The sequence below is a fragment of the Lithobates pipiens genome, unplaced genomic scaffold, assembly GCF_037356315.1.
Source record: "Lithobates pipiens isolate NorthernLeopardFrog02 unplaced genomic scaffold, aLitPip1_a1.2 Scaffold_18, whole genome shotgun sequence".
Lineage (NCBI taxonomy): Eukaryota > Metazoa > Chordata > Amphibia > Anura > Ranidae > Lithobates > Lithobates pipiens.
In genome coordinates this window covers 647,389,169-647,416,407 of record NW_027507758.1, presented here as the reverse complement: position 1 = coordinate 647,416,407, position 27,239 = coordinate 647,389,169, and the positions used below count along the sequence as shown (strand labels likewise).

The 27,239-nt window shown below is 45.9% G+C and overlaps 1 protein-coding gene across 1 annotated transcript in view; it reads left to right on the top strand.

The window, feature by feature from the left end:
* EMILIN1 (elastin microfibril interfacer 1) overlaps positions 1-21,541 on the top strand; it is a 68,388-nt gene extending 46,847 nt beyond the window's left edge. Inside the window, exons 4-8 of the mRNA XM_077489411.1 lie at positions 5,780-7,951; positions 8,486-8,611; positions 11,927-11,944; positions 18,268-18,402; positions 20,770-21,541. Coding sequence (XP_077345537.1) covers positions 5,780-7,951; positions 8,486-8,611; positions 11,927-11,944; positions 18,268-18,402; positions 20,770-21,101 — 2,783 coding nt within the window. The 3' untranslated portion in view covers positions 21,102-21,541. The remainder of the gene's footprint in view (positions 1-5,779; positions 7,952-8,485; positions 8,612-11,926; positions 11,945-18,267; positions 18,403-20,769) is intronic.
* The last annotated feature ends 5,698 nt before the right edge of the window (positions 21,542-27,239 follow it).

Sequence of the window (27,239 nt, the reverse complement as noted above, 5' to 3'; positions counted from 1 at the left end):
GCAATGCTCTTATCATCCTTCCTGGACAGGTTCCCTCTGGGGGCAGCGAGCAAGTGGGAGAGGGATGTCGGCTCCTTTGAGGAGGAACAGTGGGAGGAGGTCCTATAGGTGGTACAGCTTTGCTCCGACCCCCATATTCCATTATATGGAGGAAGTCACACACTTTAAGGGTTTTATCTCCTAGATGGTACGCAATGCTCTTATCATCCTTCCTGGACAGGTTCCCTCTGGGGGCAGCGAGCAAGTGGGAGAGGGATGTCGGCTCCTTTGAGGAGGAACAGTGGGAGGAGGTCCTACAGGTGGTACAGCTTTGCTCCGACCCCCATATTCCATTATATGGAGGAAGTCACACACTTTAAGGGTTTTATCTCCTAGATGGTACGCAATGCTCTTATCAGCCTTCCTGGATGGGTTCCCTCTGGGGGCAGCGAGCAAGTGGGAGAGGGATGTCGGCTCCTTTGAGAAAGGAACAGTGGGAGGAGGTCCTACAGGTGGTACAGCTTTGCTCCGACCCCCATATTCCATTATATGGAGGAAGTCACACACTTTAAGGGTTTTATCTCTAGATGGTACGCAATGCTCTTATCAGCCTTCCTGAACGGGTTCCCTCTGGGGACAGCGAGCAAGTGGGAGAGGGATGTCGGCTCCTTTGAGGAGGAACAGTGGGAGGAGGTCCTACAGGTGGTACAGCTTTGCTCCGACCCTCATATTCCATTATATGGAGGAAGTCACACACTTTAAGGGTTTTATCTCCTAGATGGTACGCAATGCTCTTATCAGCCTTCCTGGACGGGTTCCCTCTGGGGACAGCGAGCAAGTGGGAGAGGGATGTCGGCTCCTTTGAGGAGGAACAGTGGGAGGAGGTCCTACAGGTGGTACAGCTTTGCTCCGACCCCCATATTCCATTATATGGAGGAAGTCACATACTTTTTCGGGTTTTATCTCTAGATGGTATGCAATGCTCTTATCAGCCTTCCTGGACAGGTTCCCTCTGGGGACAGCGAGCAAGTGGGAGAGGGATGTCGGCTCCTTTGAGGAGGAACAGTGGGAGGAGGTCCTACAGGTGGTACAGCTTTGCTCCCTGAATGTCGCTCAGTGCCTTTCTCACCTATACATGGAACTCTAGACTGTTTAGGATGGGGGTGAGAACAGATTCGGACTGTCCTGGATGTCTGAGGGACCATGGAGACCTTATTCGTTTGATGTGGCGCTGTCAGAAGCTGCATCTACATTGGACAGGTGTACTGACTACTATTCATAAAGTGTTCCAGGTCAATGTACCGACAGACCCCAAACCATGTATATTGGGTATTTTGAACGACCGCCCAATTGAAGATTGTCCAAAGCGCCCCATTGCCAGAGCCTTGTTTCAGGCTCGCAGGCTCATCCTTCGGCATTGGAAGGCAGTCGACCCCTCCAACGGTGATGGAATGAATAGCTCAGACGGGTGACTCTACGGCTGGAGAAGTTTATCTTCCAGCATAGAGGATCGTTTGGCAAGTTTGATAAACTGTGGTTGGATACCCCTAGCCTCTCTCTAATAGATCTAGTATTGGACAGACTACTACTACAATGAAGTTGAACTAGCAGTTTGTGAAGCGGGGAATGCCTACTAGCTAGATGTTTGGTAATTTCTGAATTTATTCTACATTGGCAGTATATAGGTTCGGGTTCTATATAGGTTTTAGTTTTCTTTAATAAACTCATTTGAGAAAAAAAAAAAAGTAGTTGCAATTTCAAATGGCAGATTCCGAGACTTCAACAGGAGGACAGCCGCACAGGGAAAGGCCCCAGCAAGGTGCCACTTCTGCACGTGCGGGATTGCTGTCTCCTATGGCAACAGTACTCAAACAGTTCCTAACACAAAGTAACAGTTCTCTCTGCTGTACTACAACTTCTCCTTGTGGTTCTTCAGCCCCTTGAGCTCCTGGTCTCTCACTGGACCCTCTGATTCACTGACTCTGAATCCTGTGAGCTCCTCAAGGCTTTCGTGGTGGCATCTCCCTCAAGTGTCACCCACGCTTCCCTGCTGGGTCCTTAGCTTGGCACTTCGGATACCTTCAAGCTTCACCCCTGCTGACCGGCTCAGTCCCTGGCTTGGCACACAAGGCTGCTCTGCAAGCGTCTCCTCCGCTGGTTGGGTCCCTGACTTGATCACCGCCTGAAGGTTCCTGATTATCCACTGTGCCCGTTTGGTGAGGATACAGCTCCGGTACTTTCTTGAGTTACACACTGAGATCCCTGGTAAAGGCGATTGGTCCTTTAGTGGTGACAGCTTCCCCTCTACCTCCGACCATAACAGCTTCTCCGGCCAGCAGAACCGTCACTTTTGGTTGGACTGCAAGCCGCAAACCCAACCCTGCACTGCCCTCTTACTCTGGATAGGCCCTCAGACAGCTCGGCAGCCTAATGCCCCCGGGATAGGCCCAATCTCCAGCCTAGCAGCCGGGGCAGATGACACAAGTCCACCCAGACTGGGTGGCACACAAGAACATGGAACACCTGACCTCACCCGAATATATAGGCTCTACCAGCAGACCAAGGGATTCAAGAAAACCCCTGCCCATTGGCTGAGATACCCCATATACCCATAACCTGACCTCGAGTTGTCCTTCTCAATCTAATACCTCCAAGTGCCCGAGAAGAGGAGAGTATAACCAGCCCAGGCCAAACTTAGGGAGAAGTCAATGGAGCCCTAATAATTAACTACAGTAGCTACTCCTGACAAGGAATTTGGCGAGGAGCTCCCTGACTAAACCCCTGGGAGCTACAGAACAATAGTAACTGGATACAGTTCAATAGAACAACAGTAAAAATACATAGAAGTGGGCCAAAACAGTCCAGGAGAGGAGCCGGTACAACTACAAGACTGAAGGGAGGGCCGGAGGTCAGCTTTAACCCTTTTTCCGCCACCAACGCATATGGTGGAACAGAGCGGCTTCCAGCCTGGCCAGCTCAGTTTGACTTATGCCGGCTGCAGGCTGCATTCCCCCTTCTGCCCCAAGCTCATGGTCACCTTAGTGGGTAGATAACAGAACTGCCCCCTAGAGGTGGCTGATTAAAAAATAGTGGCTGACAATCACAGCTATTAATAAAAAAGTGCTTCGCCGCCACTACTGTCATTTGCAGCACTGCGTCCCGTGTTTTGTGTGCCATCTTCTCACCTCCTCCCTGTGTCCTCAATCTCCTCTGCCAGACTGGGGGTCAGTTTCATGCTACAAACCCCACCCCCTTCCTTTTCTGAAAGTGATCAGTACCAATCATTCCGCTGTTCATTCATAAATGAAGTGTGTCTGTGAATGAACACAAAGCCTCTGTATACAACATTCATTCATCCAGTACAGCTGTGACTGCAGAGGACAAGGAGATTAAGGACTCTGTATCCTCCGTCTCTTTCCCTGTCCTAAAAAAATGAGGCATCGGGAATCTGTTTAGAGCCCTGATATATGTCATCAAAGCCCCTCCCAATGAGGGGACTGTAATAAAAAAGTAAAAATAATAGTAGAAAATCATAGTTATTATGAACGAATGTATTGTGTTTGAGTGAATCCTGACCTTGGTCCTGTTTTAGGTTTGGGTAGATTCTCACCTCGGTCTGTTATTGTGGTTGGGTGGATCCACACCTTAGTGCAGTATTGTGATTTGATGGATCCTCGCCTCGATCCTGCATTGTGGTTGGGTAGATCCTCACCTCAGTCCAGATTGTGGTTGGGTGGATCCTCACCTCGGTCCAGTATTGTGGTTGGGTGGGTGCTCACCTTGGTCCTGTACTGTGGTTAGGTGGATCCTCACCTCAGTCCCGTATTGTGGCTGGGTGGATCCTCACCTCAGTCCATATTGTGATTGGGTGGATCCTCACCTCAGTCCATATTGTGATTGGGTGGGTCCTCACCTCGGTCCCTTATTGTGGTTGGGTGGATCCTCGCCTCGGTCCCGTATTGTGGTTGGGTGGGTACTGACCTTGGTCCCGTATGTTGGTGGGGTAGATCCTCACATCAGTCCCGTATTGTGGTTGGGTGGATCCTTACTTAGGTCCCGTATTGTAGTTGGGTGGGCCCTCACCTCAGACCTCCTACTGTGGTAGGGAGGGTCCTCACTTTGTCTCATTTTATGGTTGGGTGGGTTGTCACCTTGGTCCCATATTGCGGTTGGGTGGATCCTTACTGCGGTCCTCTTTTGTGGTTCGGTTGATCCTAACCTCGTTCGCGTATTGTGGTTGGGTGGATCCTCACGTTGGTCCCATTTTGTGGTTCGGCGGTTCCTCACCTTGGTCCTGTATTGAGGTTGGGTAGATCCTCACCTTGGTCCCATATTGTGCTTAGGTAGATCCTCACCTTGGTCCCGTTTTGTGGTTTGGTGGATCCTAACCTTGGTCCTGTATTGTGGTTGGGTTGATCCTCACCTCGGTCATGTTTTGTGGTTGTGTTGATCCCCACCCTGGTCCCATTTTGTAGTTGGGTGTATCCTCATCTTAGTCTTGTATTGTGGTTGGGTGGATCCTCATCTTGGTCTTGTATTCTGGTTGGGTGGGTCCTCCCCTCGGTCCTGTGTTGTGGTTGGGTGGGTCCTCAACTCCACCATCTATTTTGGTGTGGCAAATCTTTACCTTGGATCCATATTGTGGTTGTGTATGTCCTTACCTCAGACCTCCTATTTTGGTGGTATGGGTCCTCACCTCGGTCCCGTATTGTGGTTGGGTGGGTCCTCACCTCGGTCCCGTATTGTGGTTGGGTGGGTCCTCACCTCGGTCCCGTAATGTGGTTGGGTGGGTCCTCACCTCGGTCCCATATTGTGGTTGGGTGGGTCCTCACCTCGTTCCCGCATTGTGGTTGTGTGGGTCCTCACCTTGATCCCGTATTGTAGTAGGGTGGTTCCTCACCTTGGTCCTGTATTGTGGTTGGGTGGATCCTCATCTTGGTCTTGTATTGTGGTTGGGTAGGTCCTCACCTTGGTCCCATATTGTGGCTGGATCCTCACCTCAGTCCCGTTTGGAGTTGGGTTGGTCCTCCCCTCGGTCCTGTGTTGTGGTTGGGTGGGTCCTCAACTCCGCCATCTATTTTGGTGTGGCAAATCCTTACCTTGGATCCATATTGTGGTTGGGTATGTCCTTACCTCAGACCTCCTATTTTGGTGGTATGGATCCTCACCTCAGTCCTGTATTGTGGTTGGGTGGGTCCTCACCTCGGTCCCGTATTGTGGTTGGGTGGGTCCTCACCTCGGTCCCGTATTGTGGTTGGGTGGGTCCTCACCTCGGACCTCTATTTTGGTGGGGTGGATCCTCACCTCTGTCCTGTATTGTGGTTGGGTGGGTTCTCACCTCAGTCTCCTTTTGTGGTTGGATGAATCCTCACCTCAGTCCCATGTTGTGGTGGGGGGGGGGATCCTGACCTTGGTCTCATACTGTGGTTAGGTGGGTCCTCACCTCAGTCTTGTATTGCGGTTGGGTAGATCCTCACCTCAGTCCTGTATTGCGGTTGGGTGGGTCCTTACTATGGTCCTGTTTACGCTTGTGTTGAAGCTTCTCCTCTGCTCTATTTCTCTTTGTTTTCTAATTTTCTTTCTTTTTTCTAGTTCTCTGCACCAATCACTGTCTGTTTCTGTCTCACCCTTTGCAGCGTCTCTTTGGGTCTATCTTCTCCTCTTCTGGGTCCCCAAACCTTCTCTCAGGTATTGCACTGTTCTCGTAGTATTGGACATTTCTATTGTGTGTACTGTAACCAATTCCATGAGTATTCCTTGATAAGCCTCTAACATCTGATTTTTCTGCACCTTCTTTCAGGCCAAGCGGACTCCGAGAAAGTGAAGCAGCTGGAAGACAAGGTCCAGCGCTTGACCAAGGAGCTCCAGACAATGCAGTCTACACTTCAAGGAATGAATGAGAAGTTCCAGTCTGAGATTCGGCTGACCGTTCAGAATGTGTTAAATGGAAAACAGCCGGCAGATTCTGCCCCGGGTCAGTCGGACATGTCCGAGAAACTTAACGACATTCAGACTCTTCTAACAAACCTGGACAAAAAGGTGAAAGACCACGACCAAGAGCTGGGCAATCTCAACAATGCAAACAACAAGCACCATGACGGCCCAGAAATTGTAGTGGGCCAAAAACTGACCGACTTGAAGGGGGACATCCTACAAGAAGTAGAGAAGAGGATGCAGCAATCTTGTTCTGCTTGTCTGGCCGGAGTGGACGGCTTCCGAAACCAGCAGAATGAGGACAGAGATCGTATTCGGGGACTAGAGAAATTCATCAATTCAGTGGACCAGCGTAACAGGGACATTGTGCAGAACATTCAGACACGCATGGTGGAGCTGACTGCACGTGTGCCCAAGGACTGCTGCTCAGAAGTCACTGATCTGCGCAGAAGAGTGACCGAGGCTGAGAAGAAATCGGACACCTTATCTGGCTCTGTTGTTGCTCTGACCGTGCGACTGGACCGCGAGTTGGGTGAAAATAACAACAATGCCATCAACAAAGTTGACAACCGTCTGTCAGATATTGAAGGCAGAATGAATACCACAAAACACACTCTGGAGGAGCATTACTACCACTATCGCGATGAGATGCAGAACTTCTTCCAGGACGAGATCAAGAAACTGAGAGATGAAATGAAGAATCGCATCAATGGCAATGACTTCAAAATTACCCTTCTTCTGACTGAGCTCGGGAACAGCTCCGGATTCCGAGACCTGATGGACCAAAGGATAACGGGCCTGACCGACGACATCGACTCTCTCAGGGATCAGGTGGAAAAGAATGAAGACCAACTTAATAAAGTGGTTGAAGATTTGGATGGCTTGAGGAACCAGGTGACCGACACCATGGAAAGCTGCAGCAATCAATGTAACAGTCACGGTTCAGACATGACTAAATTATATGAAGATTTAGACAAGAGGGTAAAAGGTCACGAAGATCAGATCCACAATGTCCACTCTGATGTAACCAACCTCCGAATATCTGGAAGCTCCATGCAGGATACATTGATGGACCTGGACGGTGAGATGACCCATGTGAAAATGATAGTGGACTCCAGTGGAGAGACTTTCCGCAAGTCATTGTCTGATATCAGAGACTCACAGGATAGGTTTACATCCACCATCTTATCCGACCTGGATAGGTTTGATCTGAACATCGCTCAGTACCAGAATGACACCAATGGAAAAATATTGGATATGGAAAATGACATCAAATCCCTGAGAAAGATGATTGAGTTTGACTACAAGAGCTGTGGTCAGGTGTGCTCCAACCTGCAGGAGGAGGTGGGAAAATTGAAGGAGCAGGTGGGCGAGTGCACAGACACCTGCCAGTTTCTGAAGAAACCCGAGGATGAAAGTGGCTCTAAAAAACCACTTGATGGCTTTGAGGTTTTTGGTGGAAGTAATAGCAGAGACCTGAAGAACCTACAAGGGGAAGTGTCCAACATCATCGTGACCTTCACTTCCCTGAATGACAGCGTCAAAGACCTCCAGGAGAGCATCGGGCGTCAGCAGACCGACATCCATGACCTGTCAACCACCAAACACAAGCTCATTTCTGAGATCAATAAAATCCAGGAGGAGGTGACAGAACACATCAAGGACAACGCCGAAAAGTTTGACCTGTTCCAAAAAGAGATCCACAGATATGGAAGCACGGTGATGGAGGAAACCCAGGAGTGCAGGAGGTCTTCCGGCGGCTTGGAAGAGAGGGTTTCCAAGCTGGAGAACATCTGTGTGAAGCTGGATTCTGTCTCTGGAAGCCTCCAGAAGATCAAGGAGAACCTGAACAAACATGTGTCGGGACTGTGGAACTGTGTGCAGGAGGTGAACAGCACCCTCCGCACTCACAGCGCCTGGTTCGATAAACTCCATACCAGCCAACTCAATGGAATCAACCGGAGAATCAACAGCCTGAACTCCTCCATGATTCTTATGTCTTCTGAATGGCAGAACTTCACTCTTCAGGACTTCATGGGTAAGGACTACCCTGTGTGGGGTATTAGAGGGTAAAGGGGAGGTGCCTCCAGATTCAGATTGTACATTCTCGTACCTAGCTTGTTGATGCACCTCAATACCAAGTGAAGACATATATTAGACGCAGATAGCAATAACTCACCATAACGACACTTGGACAGAAAGTTTGAGAATCTGGAAATATCTATGGGGGTTAAGGCTAGACGTCTGAAACTTCTCTCAGGTTCACAGGTCTGCAAGGCAGCCATTAGTTATGTTGGATTAGTTGTGATTTTTTTTTAATTCCAAGGTTGGTTGGAAAAAGTTGTGCAGGAATTATGGTGGAGGGGATCTCACCACTATTGTAAGTAGGGGATAGAATAAGCCAAAAGTAAACTCGGTCCATCTATAGTGGTAAAAAAAAAAAGTTTTATGGGTGACCTGACCCTTTATCACATTATGTACTGAAATTAATTTTGTAGTGAGGAATTTTCTAAATTTTGATATTTAATACATACCTCAAATCTTACCTCTTCCTACCTTCTCAATATCATAGGACCTCCAGGCCTGCCAGGTCCTCCTGGCCCAATTGGGAAGACTGGGCCCCCAGGGCCACAAGGACCTCTTGGACCTCCTGGTAAAGATGGGGCAGCTGGAAAACAAGGGCCTATAGGACCACCAGGTGAGATCAGTTCTTCTGGATACACACATAGATACCGGAGCTACAGCTTTAAGAGGCACTTGGGACTTTCGTGGTACCAGGAAATTCCTTAGGGCCTCTTAAAGTTGTAGCTACAGGATATCTGTTAATAGGACAAAGGTACAATAACTTCTTGTAAGTTTGTAGCACATTTAACTGGATACACACATAGATAATATCCTCAGTGTCCTATGATTGGATCTGTCCTGTAATCACCGGCCCAGGCAGGGGTTGGATTTTAGGGTTAGGGCTCAGCCATCTGCTCTTCCATCTCCCCAGGCTGAACCCATGGGTCTCCATTCTGCTCCTCCTGACCTGAGAACCACCCAGCCAGCTCCAGTACACATACTATGGAGATACCAGACGCCGCTCTTCCTGCTCATTTCCCCTGAGGGCAGTGTGGAGGCAGGGGGTGGAGGCAGTGGAGCTCTGTAAGCCCTGGAGGAGCAATGGCAGGAAATGTAGAGGACAACTTGAACCCGGGAAGACAATGTTGGTGCACAACTCAATGTTTCATGTCTCTCGGCAAATTTGAAAGCCGCGGAACACCGTTAAAGCAATTTTAAAGGCTAATATGCAAGTCATTGCCATAAAAAGTGTTTGGGGACCCGGGTCCTGCCCCAGGGGACATGGATCAATGCAGAAAAAAGTTTTAAAAACTGACGTTTTTTCGGGAGAAGTGATTTTGATAATGCTTAAAGTGAAAAAATAAAAGTGAAATATTCCTTTAACCACTTGCTTACTGGGCACTGAAACCCCCCTACTATCCAGACCAATTTTTAGCTTTCAGCCCTGATTGGCTGACAGCTGATAACATGGTAAGGGGCCGGGACCGGCCCCTTACTCGGATCGGTGATCACCCGAGTCTCAGTGACTCGGTGATCACAGCGCGCTCCGTGTGCGCCCTGTAGGGCACATACAGGGAGCGTGCACAGGGGAGCACGTCATATGACGGCCTCCCGGGAATTCAGGTCCGCTCTGTGGCCATCACTCGGCTATAGCGCAGACATCAAAAGTTTCAATATCGTGCCTGTTGGGTGTCTATAGTATGCCTGTAAAGTGGCGCATGTTTCCCTGTTTAGAACTGTCCCTGCACAAAATGACTTTTCTAAAGGAAAAAAAAGTAATTTAAAACTGATTGCGGCTATAATGAATTGTCGGGCCCCAGCAATATAGATAAAAATCTTTGAAAAAAATGGGTATGAATACAAAGGGGAACCCCGAACCAAAAATGTAAAAAAAAAAAAATTGTGCAGGGGTCCCCCCAAAATCCATACCAGTCCCTTCAGCTCTGGTATGGATATTAACCACATCAGCCCCGGACCATTTTGCTGGTCAAAGACCAGACCACTTTTTGCGATTCGGCACTGCGTCGCTTTAACTGACAATTGCGCGGTCGTGCGACGTGGCTCCCAAACAAAATTGACGTCCTTTTTTTCCCACAAATAGAGCTTTCTTTTGGTGGTATTTGATCACCTCTGCGGTTTTTATTTTTTGCGCTATAAACAAAAATAGAGCGACAATTTTGAAAAAAACGCATTATTTTTTACTTTTTGTTATAATAAATATCCCCCAAAAATATATAAAAAAACATTTTTTTCCCTCAGTTTAGGCCGATACGTATTCTTCTACATATTTTTGGTAAAAAAAATCGCAATAAGCGATTATTGATTGGTTTGCGCAAAAGTTATAGCGTTTACAAAATAGGGATAGTTTTATGGCATTTTTATTAATATTTTTATTTTTTTTACTAGTAATGGCGGCGATCAGCGATTTTTATTGTGACTGCGACATTATGGCAGACACATCGGACAATTTTTACACATTTTTGGGGACCATTGTCATTTATACAGCAATCAGTGCTATATAAATGCAGTGATTCCTGTGTAAATGGCACTGGCAGTGAAGGGGTTAACCAGTGGGTGGCAGTGTAGGGGTTAAGTGTTCCTAGGGGTGTGTTACTAACTGTTGGGGGCTGGGCTTTAATTTAGTGAACACTGATCTCTGCTCCAATCACATGGAGCAGAGATCAGCGTCACTTGTTGCTAGGCAGAACGGGGAGATGCTGTTTACAACGGCATTTCCTCGTTCAGCCGCCCCATGAGACAATCGCGGGTATGCCCACGGCGATCGAGTCCGCAGGACCCACGACCGGACTCACGGGGGTCCCGACCAGCACGCGAGCGCACCGCCACCGGCGCGCTCGCGATGGCAGGGCGGCATTAAAGATTGGACGTACCTGTACGCCAATATGGCTGCCCGTGCCATTCTGCCGACGTACATCGGCGTGTGCTGGTCTGGAATCGGTTAAGGGGAACCCTGTGCCAAATGTTTTTTTTAAATTACGGAGGGCTGCCCCCTCAAAATACATACCAGACCCGAATTTTAAGGGGAACCCTGCACCAAAAAGTTATTGTCCCCATGTTGATGCCATTGACATGGGGACAAGGGGCAACTCCAAAGCACCCTCCCCATGTTGAGGGCATGTGGCCTGGTACAGTTCAGGAGGGGGGGTGCTTTCTTGTCCCTCTTTCTTTTCCTGTGGCCTGCCAGGTTGCGTGCTCGGATAAGGGTCTGGTATGGATTTTGGGGGGAGCCCTACGCCATTTTTTTTTTATTTGGCGCAGGGTTCCCCTTAATTTACATACCAGATCTGAAGGACCTGGTATGGATTTTGGGGGGACACCCATTAAATTTAATTTTTTTTAATTTTGGTTTAATATTTAATATTCATACCAGCCCCAAAGGGCCTGGTAATGGACAGGGGGGAACCCATGCCGTTTTTTTTCAATGAGTTTTATCTGTATTGCCGGGACCCGACAATTCATTATAGCCGCAACCAGTTTTTAAATGACTTTTTTTCCTTTAGAAAAGTAATTTTGCTCTCGGACTGTTCTAAACACGGGAAACATGCGCCCCTTTACAGGCATGCTATAGACACCCCCCAGGTGCGATATTTAAAGGAATATTTCATTTTTATTGTTTCACTTTAATCATTATTAAAATCACTGCTCTCGAAAAAACAGCCGTTTTAAAAACTTTTTTTTTGCATTGATACATGTCCCCTGGGGGCAGGACCCGGGTCCCCAAACACTTTATATGACAATAACTTACAAATAAGCCTTTAAAATTAGCACTTTTGATTTTTCATGTTTGTGTTCAAATTTTTGGCCTGTTCGCATGTTCTGGGAGGAAGGTGGGGGTTTTGCTCATCCTTATGTATGAGATATAATATGGATGATGTTATAATTCTGCCTACCAGAGGTGTAATTTGATATCCTGTTTTCTTTGTTTTAGGTCTACGCGGGGAACAAGGTGAGACATTCCCATCAGATTTTATTCTGTGATCAGCCAGAGATTCAGAGGGAGAACTCTATAGATTGTTCTGGCATTGTATGAAGGTCTTTATGGTCTGTGTATGGGCCGGTCCCTGGAGAGGTGGTGTGAGTTCAATAGACATCCATAGATCAGACAAGCAGATAAGTCCGTCTTGTATCATTGATCTTCCATCTTGAGTCCTTATGATGAGGGTTTCTGGACAGTCAGGTTGGTGGCCCCCAGTTATGTTGTGTGGGTGGTCCCCATTGATGGGTGTGGTGAGGGCCTGTCATTTCCCGTATCTCTAATGTATGTTATTGGAGATATTTACATCACCTTGGGAGGTGCGGGGCTCTACATTCAGGGGTCTTCCAAGCTCAGCTGCTCATTTCATGTATGAATACTCTTTGTCATCTAAAGAAAAAGACTTGTGCACCAAAGAGATTCATGGAGGTCTTCTCCAGCAAGACCAGGAACCTGGAGAACATCTAAGTGAAATATTCTCTGAATTCTGGATTCTCTTTATATTAATGAGCATTGCAGCTGGGGGGGGTCATTAAATAGAGAAAATCTGCTTATCAACCGCAATCCCTTTAAATAGAGAAAATCTGCTTATCAACCGCAATCCCTACACTTCTCCAAGGTTACATAGTTACATAGTTACATAGTAAGTCAGGTTGAAAAAAGACACAAGTCCATCCAGTTCAACCTTAAAAACAAATAAATAAAATAAAAAATAATCGTACAATCCAAATACCCAATTTTATGCCCACAATTGATCCAGAGGAAGGCGAAAAAAAACCCCAGCAGAGCATGCTCCAATTTGCTACAGCAGGGGAAAACAATTCCTTCCTGATCCCCCAAGAGGCGATCGGATTTTCCCTGGATCAACTTTACCTATGTTAGTACCAGGTGGCACCAGCAGGACAAGGGTTCGGATTAATGGCTAAAGTGTTAGACTTAGTCTTGGGTTTCTGCAGGGTAGAGTGAGTGTAGTGTCAAGGATTAGGGTAAGGCTAAGGTTAAACTAGACTTAATGTGGGGTTAGTATAAAGTCTGAGATAAGATTATGGTTAGGGAAAGGCTAGAATAGGGTTAGGGATGAGTGTGAGTAAGTGTATGTAAAGTAAGTTTAGGGTTAGAATAGAGCAAAGCTAGGAGCTAGAGTAGAGTTGGGTTAAGGTATCAGTAGGGTTACCATTCAGAGTTAGGGTAGAGTAGGATTAGGTTTAGTAATTAGGCTATAGTTCAAAAGGGGTTGTGTAGGGTTAGAGTAGCGTTTGAGAAGGGACAGGAGTTGGGGTAAAGTTATAGTAGGGTTGGAGTTAGAATAGGGTAAGGCTAGGAGCTAGGGTAAGGTTGTGTTAAAGTGTCAGAAAGGTTAGAATTCAGAGTTATGCCGCATACACACGATCATATTTTCTGACAACAAATGTTGGATGTGAGCTTGTTGGCGGAAAGTCCGACCGTGTGTATGCTCCATCAAACATTTGTTGTTGGACTTTCTGCCAACAAATGTTGGCTAGCAGGGTCTCCAATTTTCCGCCAACAAATGTTGGCTAGCAGGGTCTCCAATTTTCCGCCAACAAATGTTGGCTAGCAGGGTCTCCAATTTTCCGCCAACAAATGTTGGCTAGCAGGGTCTCCAATTTTCCGCCAACAAATGTTGGCTAGCAGGGTCTCCAATTTTCCGCCAACAAATGTTGGCTAGCAGGGTCTCCAATTTTCCACCAACAAATGTTGGCTAGCAGGTTCTCAAATTTTCGGCCAACAAATGTTGGCTAGCAGGGTCTCCAATTTTCCACCAACAAATGTTGGCTAGCAGGTTCTCAAATTTTCGGCCAACAAATGTTGGCTAGCAGGTTCTCAAATTTTCCGCCAACAAATGTTGGCTAGCAGGGTCTCCAATTTTCCACCAACAAATGTTGGCTAGCAGGTTCTCCAATTTTCCGCCAACAAATGTTGGCTAGCAGGTTCTCCAATTTTCCGCCAACAAATGTTGGCTAGCAGGGTCTCCAATTTTCCACCAACAAATGTTGGCTAGCAGGTTCTCCAATTTTCCACCAACAAATGTTGGCTAGCATGTTCTCAAATTTTCCGCCAACAAATGTTGGCTAGCAGGGTCTCCAATTTTCCACCAACAAATGTTGGCTAGCAGGTTCTCCAATTTTCCGCCAACAAATGTTGGCTAGCAGGTTCTCCAATTTTCCGCCAACAAATGTTGGCTAGCAGGGTCTCCAATTTTCCACCAACAAATGTTGGCTAGCATGTTCTCAAATTTTCCGCCAACAAATGTTGGCTAGCAGGGTCTCCAATTTTCCACCAACAAATGTTGGCTAGCAGGTTCTCCAATTTTCCGCCAACAAATGTTGGCTAGCAGGTTCTCCAATTTTCCGCCAACAAATGTTGGCTAGCAGGTTCTCCAATTTTCCGCCAACAAATGTTGGCTAGCAAGGTCTCCAATTTTCCGCCAACAAATGTTGGCTAGCAGGGTCTCCAATTTTCCGCCAACAAATGTTGGCTAGCAGGGTCTCCAATTTTCCACCAACAAATGTTGGCTAGCAGGTTCTCAAATTTTCGGCCAACAAATGTTGGCTAGCAGGGTCTCCAATTTTCCACCAACAAATGTTGGCTAGCAGGTTCTCAAATTTTCGGCCAACAAATGTTGGCTAGCAGGTTCTCAAATTTTCCGCCAACAAATGTTGGCTAGCAGGGTCTCCAATTTTCCACCAACAAATGTTGGCTAGCAGGTTCTCCAATTTTCCGCCAACAAATGTTGGCTAGCAGGTTCTCCAATTTTCCGCCAACAAATGTTGGCTAGCAGGGTCTCCAATTTTCCACCAACAAATGTTGGCTAGCAGGTTCTCCAATTTTCCACCAACAAATGTTGGCTAGCATGTTCTCAAATTTTCCGCCAACAAATGTTGGCTAGCAGGGTCTCCAATTTTCCACCAACAAATGTTGGCTAGCAGGTTCTCCAATTTTCCGCCAACAAATGTTGGCTAGCAGGTTCTCCAATTTTCCGCCAACAAATGTTGGCTAGCAGGGTCTCCAATTTTCGCCAACAAATGTTGGCTAGCAGTGTTTCCAATTTTCCGCCAACAAATGTTGGCTAGCATGTTCTCAAATTTTCCACCACAAATGTTGGCTAGCAGGTTCTCCAATTTTCCGCCAACAAATGTTGGCTAGCAGGGTCTCCAATTTTCCACCAACAAATGTTGGCTAGCATGTTCTCAAATTTTCCACCACAAATGTTGGCTAGCAGGTTCTCCAATTTTCCGCCAACAAATGTTGGCTAGCAGGGTCTCCAATTTTCCACCAACAAATGTTGGCTAGCAGGGTCTCCAATTTTCCGCCAACAAATGTTGGCTAGCAGGTTCTCCAATTTTCCGCCAACAAATGTTGGCTAGCAGGGTCTCCAATTTTCCGCCAACATATGTTGGCTAGCAGGGTCTCCAATTTTCCGCCAACAAATGTTGGCTAGCAGGTTCTCCAATTTTCCGCCAACAAATGTTGGCTAGCAGGTTCTCCAATTTTCCGCCAACAAATGTTGGCTAGCATGTTCTCAAATTTTCCACCAACAAATGTTGACTAGCAGGGTCTCCAGTTTTCCGCCAACAAATGTTGGCTAGCAGGGTCTCCAATTTTCCGCCAACAAATGTTGGCTAGCAGGGTCTCCAATTTTCCGCCAACAAATGTTGGCTAGCAGGGTCTCCAATTTTCCGCCAACAAATGTTGGCTAGCAGGGTCTCCAATTTTCCGCCAACAAATGTTGGCTAGCAGGGTCTCCAATTTTCCACCAACAAATGTTGGCTAGCAGGTTCTCAAATTTTCGGCCAACAAATGTTGGCTAGCAGGGTCTCCAATTTTCCACCAACAAATGTTGGCTAGCAGGTTCTCAAATTTTCGGCCAACAAATGTTGGCTAGCAGGTTCTCAAATTTTCCGCCAACAAATGTTGGCTAGCAGGGTCTCCAATTTTCCACCAACAAATGTTGGCTAGCAGGTTCTCCAATTTTCCGCCAACAAATGTTGGCTAGCAGGTTCTCCAATTTTCCGCCAACAAATGTTGGCTAGCAGGGTCTCCAATTTTCCACCAACAAATGTTGGCTAGCAGGTTCTCCAATTTTCCACCAACAAATGTTGGCTAGCATGTTCTCAAATTTTCCACCAACAAATGTTGGCTAGCAGGGTCTCCAATTTTCCACCAACAAATGTTGGCTAGCATGTTCTCAAATTTTCCGCCAACAAATGTTGGCTAGCAGTGTTTCCAATTTTCCGCCAACAAATGTTGGCTAGCATGTTCTCAAATTTTCCACCACAAATGTTGGCTAGCAGGTTCTCCAATTTTCCGCCAACAAATGTTGGCTAGCAGGGTCTCCAATTTTCCACCAACAAATGTTGGCTAGCAGGGTCTCCAATTTTCCGCCAACAAATGTTGGCTAGCAGGTTCTCCAATTTTCCGCCAACAAATGTTGGCTAGCAGGGTCTCCAATTTTCCACCAACAAATGTTGGCTAGCAGGGTCTCCAATTTTCCGCCAACAAATGTTGGCTAGCAGGTTCTCCAATTTTCCGCCAACAAATGTTGGCTAGCAGGGTCTCCAATTTTCCGCCAACATATGTTGGCTAGCAGGGTCTCCAATTTTCCGCCAACAAATGTTGACTAGCAGGGTCTCCAGTTTTCCGCCAACAAATGTTGGCTAGCAGGGTCTCCAATTTTCCACCAACAAATGTTGGCTAGCATGTTCTCAAATTTTCCACCAACAAATGTTGACTAGCAGGGTCTCCAGTTTTCCGCCAACAAATGTTGGCTAGCAGGGTCTCCAATTTTCCACCAACAAATGTTGGCTAGCAGGGTCTCCAATTTTCTGCCAACAAATGTTGGCTAGCAGGGTCTCCAATTTTCCACCAACAAATGTTGGCTAGCAGGGTCTCCAATTTTCCACCAACAAATGTTGGCTAGCAGGTTCTCCAATTTTCCGCCAACAAATGTTGGCTAGCAGGGTCTCCAATTTTCCGCCAACAAATGTTGGCTAGCAGGGTCTCAAATCTTGTCTAGCAGGTTCTCAAATTTTCCGCCAACAAATCTTGTCTAGCAGGTTCTCAAATTTTCCGCCAACAAATTTTTGTTGTCTGACTTTCTGATCGTGTGTACACAACACAGTCGGACAAAAGTCCACGCATGCTCAGAAGCAGAAGCGGCCAGTCTTGTAAACTAGCGTTCGTAATGGAGAATTAACATTCGTGACGTGGCAAATTATGAAATCTCCAAATGCCGCGCACAATTCTTTTCATCTTTAATGGGATAATAATGAAGCTGCTTTGCTGGTGATACTGATGGAGTTATCGCAAATGAATTTTCAAAGGCTTTTTTGTCAAGTGATATTAAGAATAATAATAATAATAGCACTAAATGAAAAACGCAAAAAGAAAAGTGCGAATCAACACTCGCCAAACTTCTACTAACACAAAATTAGCTGAAAGAGCCCAAAGGGTGGCGCTAAAGAGCTAAAAAACCACGTAGTACGTCTAGTAAGGTCACTACATTTTGTATTTGTTGGCCAACATTTGTGTGACCGTATGTATGCAAAACAAGTTGGAGCCAACAACCTTCGAACAAATTTTCCACGGTTTTGTTGTCGGAAAGTCCAATCGTGTGGACAAGGTTTAGTAGATAGTAGTTCAATAAAGTGTAGTATCGGGTTAGAGTAGAGTTGGAGAAGGGACAGGGGTTGGGGTAAAGTTAAAGTAGGGTTAGCCTAGGGTTAGGAAAGGTATGGTTTTAGAAGCTAAGATAGAGATAAAACTAAGGACTAGAATAAGGCTATTTTAGGGTTATAGGAAGATCTGTGGGTTTTGGTAAGGGTAGAGTTCGGAGATTAGGTTGAAGTGGGGTAGGGTCGGGATAGGGTTAGAAATAGGGTTAGGAGTTAGGGTGGAAGTGGGGTAGGGTCAGGATAGGGTTAGGAGTTAGGGTGGAAGTGGGGTAGGGTCAGGATAGGGTTAGGAGTTAGGGTGGAAGTGGGGTAGGGTCAGGATAGGGTTAGGAGTTAGGGTGGAAGTGGGGTAGTGTTTGGAGTTAAGGTAACATTAGAATTAGGGTAGTGATAGGGTTAGGTGTTAGAGTAGGGCTAGGAAAGAGTAAAGAAGCTTTAAGGGCTCCTGCCAGTAATTCTGCTTCAAAGGAATAACCTCTCTCATATTAGAAGGAACAGTTTGCAGCCCTCATTATGATTAATGAACAGTGTACAGTTCAATACCATGCATGAGTAGATGAGTATATTACACCCTGCATAGAATTACATTGTTTGTATCTTCAGGTCCTGTTGGCCTCCCGCCTGAGATTCCCCAAATCTCCTTCTCTGCTGCTCTCACCATACCAGTATTGGAGGCTGGAACCATTCCGTTTGATAAGATTTTGGTGAACGATGGACATGGCTATGATCCAGAAACAGGTGAGTGCAAATTTCTGAGGACAGTTAGTCATTATCCTCCGACTCTAAAGATTGTTACCCATCATCCTCCAACCTTGCCATCAACCTCTTCCTGAGAGGATAGTTATACATCATCCTACAGACCCCTGAGGATTGATGGCCATCATCCTTGACCAATAAGGATAGTTATATATCATTGTCCACCTCTGAGAACAGATAAACTTCATCCTTCACCTCTGAATATAGTTCTCCTTCATATTCTAGCTCTGAAGATAGTTATCCTTCATCTTCCAACTTTCAGGATAGTTTGCCATCACCCTTTTCCTGTAAGGATAGTTCTCCATCATCCTCCAGCTCTGGGAACGGTTACCGATAATCCTCCACCTTTTGAGGATAGTTAGCCATCACCCTCCTCCTCTGAGGCTAATAAGTCATCATCAGACCTCTGAGGCTCTATATCCATCACCCTTTATCTCTGAATATAGTTCTCCATCATCTTCCAGCTCTGAAGGGTAGTTATCCTTCATCCTCCACCTTTCAGGATAATTAGCCATCACCCTCCTCCCCTGAGGCTACATAGTCATCATCCCACAGACCTCTGAGGCTCTATAGCCATCATCCTTTATCTCTGAATATAGTTCTCCATCATCTTCCAGCTCTGAAGGGTAGTTATCCTTCATCCTCCACCTTTCAGGATAATTAGCCATCACCCTCCTCCCCTGAGGATAATTAGTCATTATATTAGAATCGTTCTGAAAATTTGGAATTTGCCAGAAAACAAAACAAAAACGAAACGAATTCTGAAATAATTCAACAAAGCAAATTTAGTAACATAACGAATCTATATGAAAAGAAACAAAACTAATTTTTCCATTCTGCACATGTCCACCCCAGAACTCTAAGGATCATCATCTTCCAGAACTCTGAAAAGTCATCATCCTCTAGGCACCTAGAAAAATAATTAGGTTTTGGAGCATAGGTCTCCTTTCTCTAACAAAGGTTTTTGGTTTTCGATTCCCCTGTCTGTAAAAAAGATTTTAGATCTTAGTTCTCCTACCTCTAACAAAGGTTTTAGATCTTAGGTCTCCTACCTCTAACAAAGGTTTTAGATCTTAGGTCTCCTACCTCTAACAAAGGTTTTAGGTCTTAGGTCTCCTACCTCTAACAAAGGTTTTAGATCTTAGGTCTCCTACCTCTAACAAAGGTTTTAGATCTTAGGTCTCCTACCTCTAACAAAGGTTTTAGGTCTTAGGTCTCCTACCTCCTAACAAAGGTTTTAGATCTTAGGTCTCCTGTCTCTAACAAAGGTTTTAGGTCTGAGATCTCCTGTCTCTAATAAAGGTTTTGAAGCATAGGTCTCCTTTCTCTAACAAAGGTTTTAGGTCTTAGGCCTCCTACCTCTAACAAAGGTTTTAGGTCTGAGATCTCCTGTCTCTAATAAAGGTTTTGAAGCATAGGTCTCCTTTCTCTAACAAAGGTTTTAGGTCTTAGGCCTCCTACCTCTAACAAAGGTTTCAGGTCTTAGGTCTCCTACCTCCTAACAAAGGTTTTAGATCTTAGGTCTCCTGTCTCTAACAAAAGTTTTAGGTCTGAGATCTCCTGTCTCTAATAAAGGTTTTGAAGCATAGGTCTGCTTTCTCTAACAAAGGTTTTTGGCCTTGGGTTTCCTGTCTCTAACAAAGGTTTTCGGTCTTTGGTTTCCTTTCTCTGACAAAGGTTTTCAGTCTTAGGTCTCCTGTCTCTAACAAAAGTTTTAGGTCTTCTGTCTCCAACAAAGGTTTTTGGTTTTAGGTCTCCTGTCTGTAATAAAGGTGTTCGGTGTTAGGTCTCCTTTCTCTAACAAATTTTTTGGGTTTTAGGTCTCCTGTCTCTAACAAAGGTTTTGGGTTTTAGGTCTCCTGTCTCTAACAAAGGTTTTGGGTTTTAGGTCTCCTGTCTCTAACAAAGGTTTTAGGTCTCCTGTCTCTAACAAAGGTTTTTGGTTTTAGGTCCCCTGTCTGTAACAAAGGTTTTAGGTCTTAGGTCTCCTGTCTCTAACAAAAGTTTTAGGTCTGAGATCTCCTGTCTCTAATAAAGGTTTTGAAGCATAGGTCTCCTTTCTCTAACAAAGGTTTTTGGCCTTGGGTTTCCTTTCTCTGACAAAGGTTTTCAGTCTTAGGTCTCCTGTCTCTAACAAAGGTTTTTGGTTTTAGGTCTCCTCTCTGTAATAAAGGTGTCCGGTGTTAGGTCTCCTTTCTCTAACAAAGGTTTTTGGTTTTAGGTTTCCTGTCTCTAACAAAGGTTTTAGGTCTCCTGTCTCTGACAAAGGTTTTAGGTCTCCTTTCTCTAACATAGGTTTTAGATCTTAAGTCTCCTTTCTCTAACAAGCAATGTCCATTTTCTTTCCAGGTATCTTCACCGCCCCGATAGAAGGCAGGTATTTCTTTAGCGCCATCCTGACGGGCTACAAAGATGAAAAGATCGAAGCCGTGCTCTCCAAATCCAACTTGGGCATCGCCAGGGTGGACTCTGAAGGCTACCAACCGGAAGGCCTGGAGAAGAAGCCTCTCGTAGAGAACAAGACCACCACCAGCTCCCTTGGGGTCTTCAATATTATTCTACAGCTGAGTGCGGGTGACACTGTCTGCCTTGACCTGGTGACCGGAAAGTTGGCCCATTCTGATGAGCCTCTGACAGTGTTCAGCGGCATTTTCCTGTATGAGGGGGAAGTGGACTACTAGGGGCACTCAAACTACTCAACATGTTGATTTTTTTTTTTTGTACAATAAGAAGGGTGAAACTTTTCTATGGGGAAATTTGAGTAATTTTTCTGTTGTTAATGATATCTGGGGCCAGAAGAGTAATGAGTGAGGACAATCCTGGAAGATAAGACATTATCTACCCACCAAAAGACATCTTCCTGGATGGGGACCCGGCGGCCATCTCGTATAAACATCCGCTCACCAAGCCTATGAATGCACCTCACAGATCCAGTTATCCCCATTATAAAACCACTTAGCTTTTCAGCCTTATCAAGGTTATCCCAGCACAAAGTCACCGGCACAATTGAAGCAGTTATTGTATAAGATGAGATATATTGATGATTTGACTGGACAGATGAGTTACATGAAGTCAGTTGTGTTTATTAAATGGGGTCGGATAAAAGCTCCGTCCACAATCAGAGATGTCTGTTCCTTCTAACACACAATGCATGATGATGATCTGTATCCTGGTGAATGGGGGGGGGGGGGTGATGGGGGATGTGACCGGCTTACTAATCATTGTGTAACCATGGAAGGAGGCTGGGTCTAGGAGATTTAAATTGTTTACCAGGCTTGGATGGAGTGGGGAAGGATTAGAACACCGGTCTAGTTTTTGCTGCTATCTGGGGCCCCTTTGAGAGATTCTCCTTCACTTCTTCAGCTCTGATGAAAAAAACTGAATCAATTTTTTTGCTTGCCTTCTGTCTTTGGAATTTTATTCTTCGTGATGTCAGTGAAGATTTTTACTTCAGCACTGGGGTTTTGGCAACATCAATTGATGTTCCTTGGTGACATCATTCAAGGTTCCTTGTTGACATCATTCAAGGTTCCTTGTTGACATCATTCAAGGTTTCTTGGTGACATCAATCAAGGTTCCTTGGTGGCATCATTCAAGGTTTCTTGGTGGCATCATTCAAGGTTTCTGGGTGGCATTAATCAAGGTTCCTTGGTGACATCAATCAAGGTTCCTTGGTGACATCAATCAAGGTTCCTTGGTGACATCAATCAAGGTTCCTTGGTGGCATCATTCAAGGTTCCTTGGTGGCATCAATCAAGGTTCCTTGGTGGTATCAATCAAGGTTCCTTGGTGACATCAATCAAGGTTCCTTGGTGACATCAATCAAGGTTCCTTGGTGGCATCAATCAAGGTTCCTTGGTGGCATCATTCAAGGTTTCTTGGTGGCATCAATCAAGGTTCCTTGGTGGCATCAATCAAGGTTCCTTGGTGGCATCAATCATAGTTTCTTGGTGACCTCAGTCATAGTTTCTTCATAACCACAATCAAGGTTTCTAGTCCATCTAGTTCAACCACAAAATCAATCTTGTTGACCTCAATCATGGTTTCTTGGTGACCTCAATCAAGGTTCCTTGGTGACCTCAATCATGGTTTCTTGGTGACCTCAATCACGGTTCCTTGGTGACCTCAATCACGGTTCCTTGCTATACCACCACTTAAGATGATTTTTTACCAATCAGCTATCCAGATCAGCATTTCCTCAGCACTAGCTTTGGAGGCTGGAACCTGCTGGATTGTACGTGTGAGGCTAGCCTGGTATGTGGCCTTCCAGCACTGGGCTCCTCATTGTGGAGCTTTCCAGACCTGAGTGTAGTTAGCCGCTTTCTGGCTCCAGAGCCATGTTGCAGCCCCAAGTGTTAGCCTGTGTCTGAGGATTCACTTAGTGAGCAAGGCTGATTGTGATTTAGGGATAGGGACCTCAGTGGTTGTGATGAGTAGGGATGAGCCGAAACCCCCCCCCCCCCCGGTTCGGTTCGCACCAGAACCTTTTAACGGTCCAAAAATTTGTACAAACTTTAGAACCCTATTAAAGTCTATGGGACTTGAACGTTCGAAATCAAAAGTGCTAATTTTAAAGGCTAATATGCAAGATATGCAACAGACAACACCAGCAATAAGGGTAATCTTCAGGTGTATACTGTGCTGGAGGCACACAACACCCACCTTAACTCCTGCAGATGCCTGTATTACAGAAGACCAGCAATAAAGGGTAGATACCGGTGTATACTGTGCTGTGCTGGAGGCACACAACACCCACTAACTCCTGCAGGTGCCTGTATGAGAGAACACCAGCAATAAAGGGTAGATACAGATGTACACTGTGCTGGAGGCACACAACACCCACTAACTCCTGCAGATGCCTGTATGAGAGAACACCAGCAATAAAGGGTAGATACAGGTGTATACTGTGCTGTGCTGGAGGCACACAACACCCACTAACTCCTGCAGATGCCTGTATTAGAGAACACAACAAAAATGGGTAGATACAGGTGTATACTGTGCTGGAGGCACACAACACCCACTAACTCCTGCAGATGCCTGTATGATAGATCACCAGCAATAAAGGGTAGATACAGGTGTATACTGTGCTGTTCTGGAGGCACACAACCCCCACTAACTCCTGCAGATGCCTGTATTAGAGAACACCAACAAAAATTGGTAGATACAGGTGTATACTGTGCTGGAGGCACACAACACCCACTTTAACTTCTGCAGATGCCTGTATTACAGAAGACCAGCAATAAAGGGTAGATACCGGTGTATACTGTGCTGTGCTGGAGGCACACAACACCCACTAACTCCTGCAGATGCCTGTATGAGAGAACACCAGCAATAAAGGGTAGATATAGGTGTATACTGTGGTGGAGACACACAACACCCACTAACTCCTGCAGATGCCTGTATGAGAGAACACCAGCAAAAAAGGGTAGATACAGATGTACATTGTGCTGGAGGCACACAACACCCACTAACTCCTGCAGATGCCTGTATGAGAGAACACCAGCAATAAAGGGTAGATACAGGTGTATACTGTGCTGTGCTGGAGGTACACAACACCCACTAACTCCTGCAGATGCCTGTATTAGAGAACACCAACAAAAATGGGTAGATACAGGTGTATACTGTGCTGGAGGCACACAACACCCACTAACTCCTGCAGATGCCTGTAGGATAGAACACCAGCAATAAAGGGTAGATACAGGTGTATACTGTGCTGTTCTGGAGGCACACAACCCCCACTAACTCCTGCAGATGCCTGTATTAGAGAACACCAACAAAAATTGGTAGATACAGGTGTATACTGTGCTGGAGGCACACAACACCCACTTTAACTCCTGCAGATGCCTGTATTACAGAACACCAGCAATAAAGGGTAGATGCAGGTGTATACTGTGCTGTGCTGGAGGCACACAACACCCACTAACTCCTGCAGATGCCTGTATGAGAGAACACCAGCAATAAAGGGTAGATATAGGTGTATACTGTGGTGGAGACACACAACACCCACTAACTCCTGCAGATGCCTGTATGATAGAACACCAGCAATAAAGGGTAGATACAGGTGTATACTGTGCTGAAGGCACACAACACCCACTAACTCCTGCAGATGCCTGTATTACAGAAGACCAGCAATAAAGGGTAGATACAGGTGTATACTGTGCTAGAGGCACACAACACCCACTAACTCCTGCAAATGCCTGAGAAAAGAACACACTGTTCCTGCCTATCTTGCTCTTTCCCTGCACGCCGGAACACACCACACAAGGCCGCCACGCTGGCGGCCTTATATAGTGTGGGGCGTGTACTAAACCCCCTGAGCTATAATTGGCCACAGGCATCCTGCTTGTGGCCAATTATGGCGTAGTGCATTGTGGGCCGTTCGTGCCACACGAATATGGCATGAACAGTCCACAAAGTTCAGACGAACGGCCGATGTTCGAGTTAAACACCAAGCTCATCCCTAGTGATGAAGTGCTGGGAGCTACCTCATTATTGGCCACCATTTTAAATTGCCCGCCACTGCCCGTTTAATATGTAAAGAGGTAGAGCTGAGGAATAGAGTGCTGATGGCATTCACTGGGTGAAACTCTGAATCTGTTGCTCCTGAAGCATCACGTGGATCGGTTTTCTTTCCTTGCCTACAGTAACTTGGTCACACCCGACCCACCTGGAACCCTCATAAAAGCACCAGCTGCTTGGGTTTGTGAGTACCTTAAACCTTGCCTAACATTGGGCCCAATTGTATTACCGATGTGCAGACATAACAAGTCTTTACTAAGACACCCACAGCAATGCCAAGGATGAGCTCCTAGTCCTAGAGTGCTTCTGTGGGCATTTACCCTAGTTTACCCAGAAGATACCGACACCTGTAATTCAGAACCTTGGAACCCTATCGTCAGAGGATAGTCTTCATCAATGTCTAACTCCGCTCTCTCGGGTATGGCCAAGGCACCCTCCATGTCCACAGGGACCTCACCCTGGACCTTCTGGCTGTGCTCAGATACAGTGCCTTGTGAAAGTATTCGGCCCCCTTGAACTTTTCAACCTTTTGCCACATTTCAGGCTTCAAACGTAAAGATATAACATTTTTATTTTTTGTGAAGAATCACCAACAAGTGGGACACAATTGTGAAGTGGAACGAAATCTATTGGATTTTTGAAACTTTTTTAGCAAATAAAAAACTGAAAAGTGGTGCGTGCAAAATGATTCGGCCCCTTTACTTTCAGTGCAGCAAACTCACTCCAGAAGTTCAGCGAGGATCTCTGAATGATCCAATGTTGTCCTAAATGACTGATGGTGATAAATAGAATCCACCTGTGTGTAATCAAGGCTCTGTATAAATGCACCTGCTCTGTGATAGTCTCAGGGTTCTGTTGAAAGCGCAGAGAGCATCATGAAGACCAAGGAACACACCAGGCAGGTCCGTAATACTGTTGTGGAGAAGTTTTAAAGCCGGATTTGGATACAAAAAGATTTCCCAAGCTTTAAACATCCCAAGGAGCACTGTGCAAGCCATCATTTTAAAATGGAAGGAGTATCAGACCACTGCAAATCTACCAAGACCTGGCCGTCCCTCTAAACTTTCAGCTCAGACAAGGAGAAGACTGATCAGAGATGCAGTCAAGAGGCCCATGATCACTCTGGATGAACTGCAGAGAACTACAGCTGAGGTGGGAGAGTCTGTCCATAGGACAACAATCAGTCGTACACTGCACAAATCTGCCCTTTATGCAAGAGTGGCAAGAAGAAAGCCATTTCTCAAAGATATCCATAAAAAGTCTCGTCTAAAGTTTGCCACAAGCCACCTGGGAGACGCACCAAACATGTGGAAGAAGGTGCTCTGGTCACATGAAACCAAAATCCAACTTTTTGCCCACAATGCAAAACGATATGCAACACAGCTCATCACCATCAACACACCATCCCCACTGTCACACATGGTGGTGGCAGCATCATGGTTTGGGCCTGATTTTCTTCAGCAGGGACAGGGAAGATGGTTAAAATTGAGGGGAAGATGGATGCAGCCAAATACAGGACCATTCTGGATGAAAAGCAAAAGACCTGAAACTGGGACGGAGATTTATCTTCCAACAAGACAATGATCCCAAACATACAGCAAAATCTACAAAGGAATGGTTCACAAATAAACGTATCCAGGTGTTAGAATGGCCAAGTCAAAGTCCAGACCTGAATCCAATCGAGAATCTGTGGCAAGAGCTGAAAACTGCTGTTCACAAACGCTCTCCATCCAACCTCACTGAGCTCCAGCTGTTTTGCAAGGAAGAATGGGCAAGAATTTCAGTCTCTCGATGTGCAAAACTGATAGAGACACCCCAAGCGACTTGCAGCTGTAATCGCAGCAAAAGGCGGCTCTACAAAGTATTAACGCAAGGGGGCCCAATCATTTTGCACGCCCCACTTTTCATTCGTTAAAAAAGTTTCAAAAATCCAATAGATTTCGTTCCACTTCACAATTGTGTCCCACTTGTTGGTGATTCTTCACAAAAAATAAACATTTTATATCTTCATGTTTGAAGCCTGAAATGTGGCAAAAGGTTGAAAAGTTCAAGGGGGCCGAATACTTTCGCAAGGCACTGTATCAGGGCCCTCCTATATATAAGCCTGAATGCTGATGAAAACGGTGAGACAATGACAACGTATCCCTGTGATCAGTTCATCGGACTAATCATAGAGCTAAAGAACCAACTAGTATACTGCTGCCACCTGCTGGACACTACCTGGTATTACACTATTCTCAGTTCCTTTATTGGTGTGTACAGTATATATCACCGACAATGTGTACAGTCACTTCAGTCTC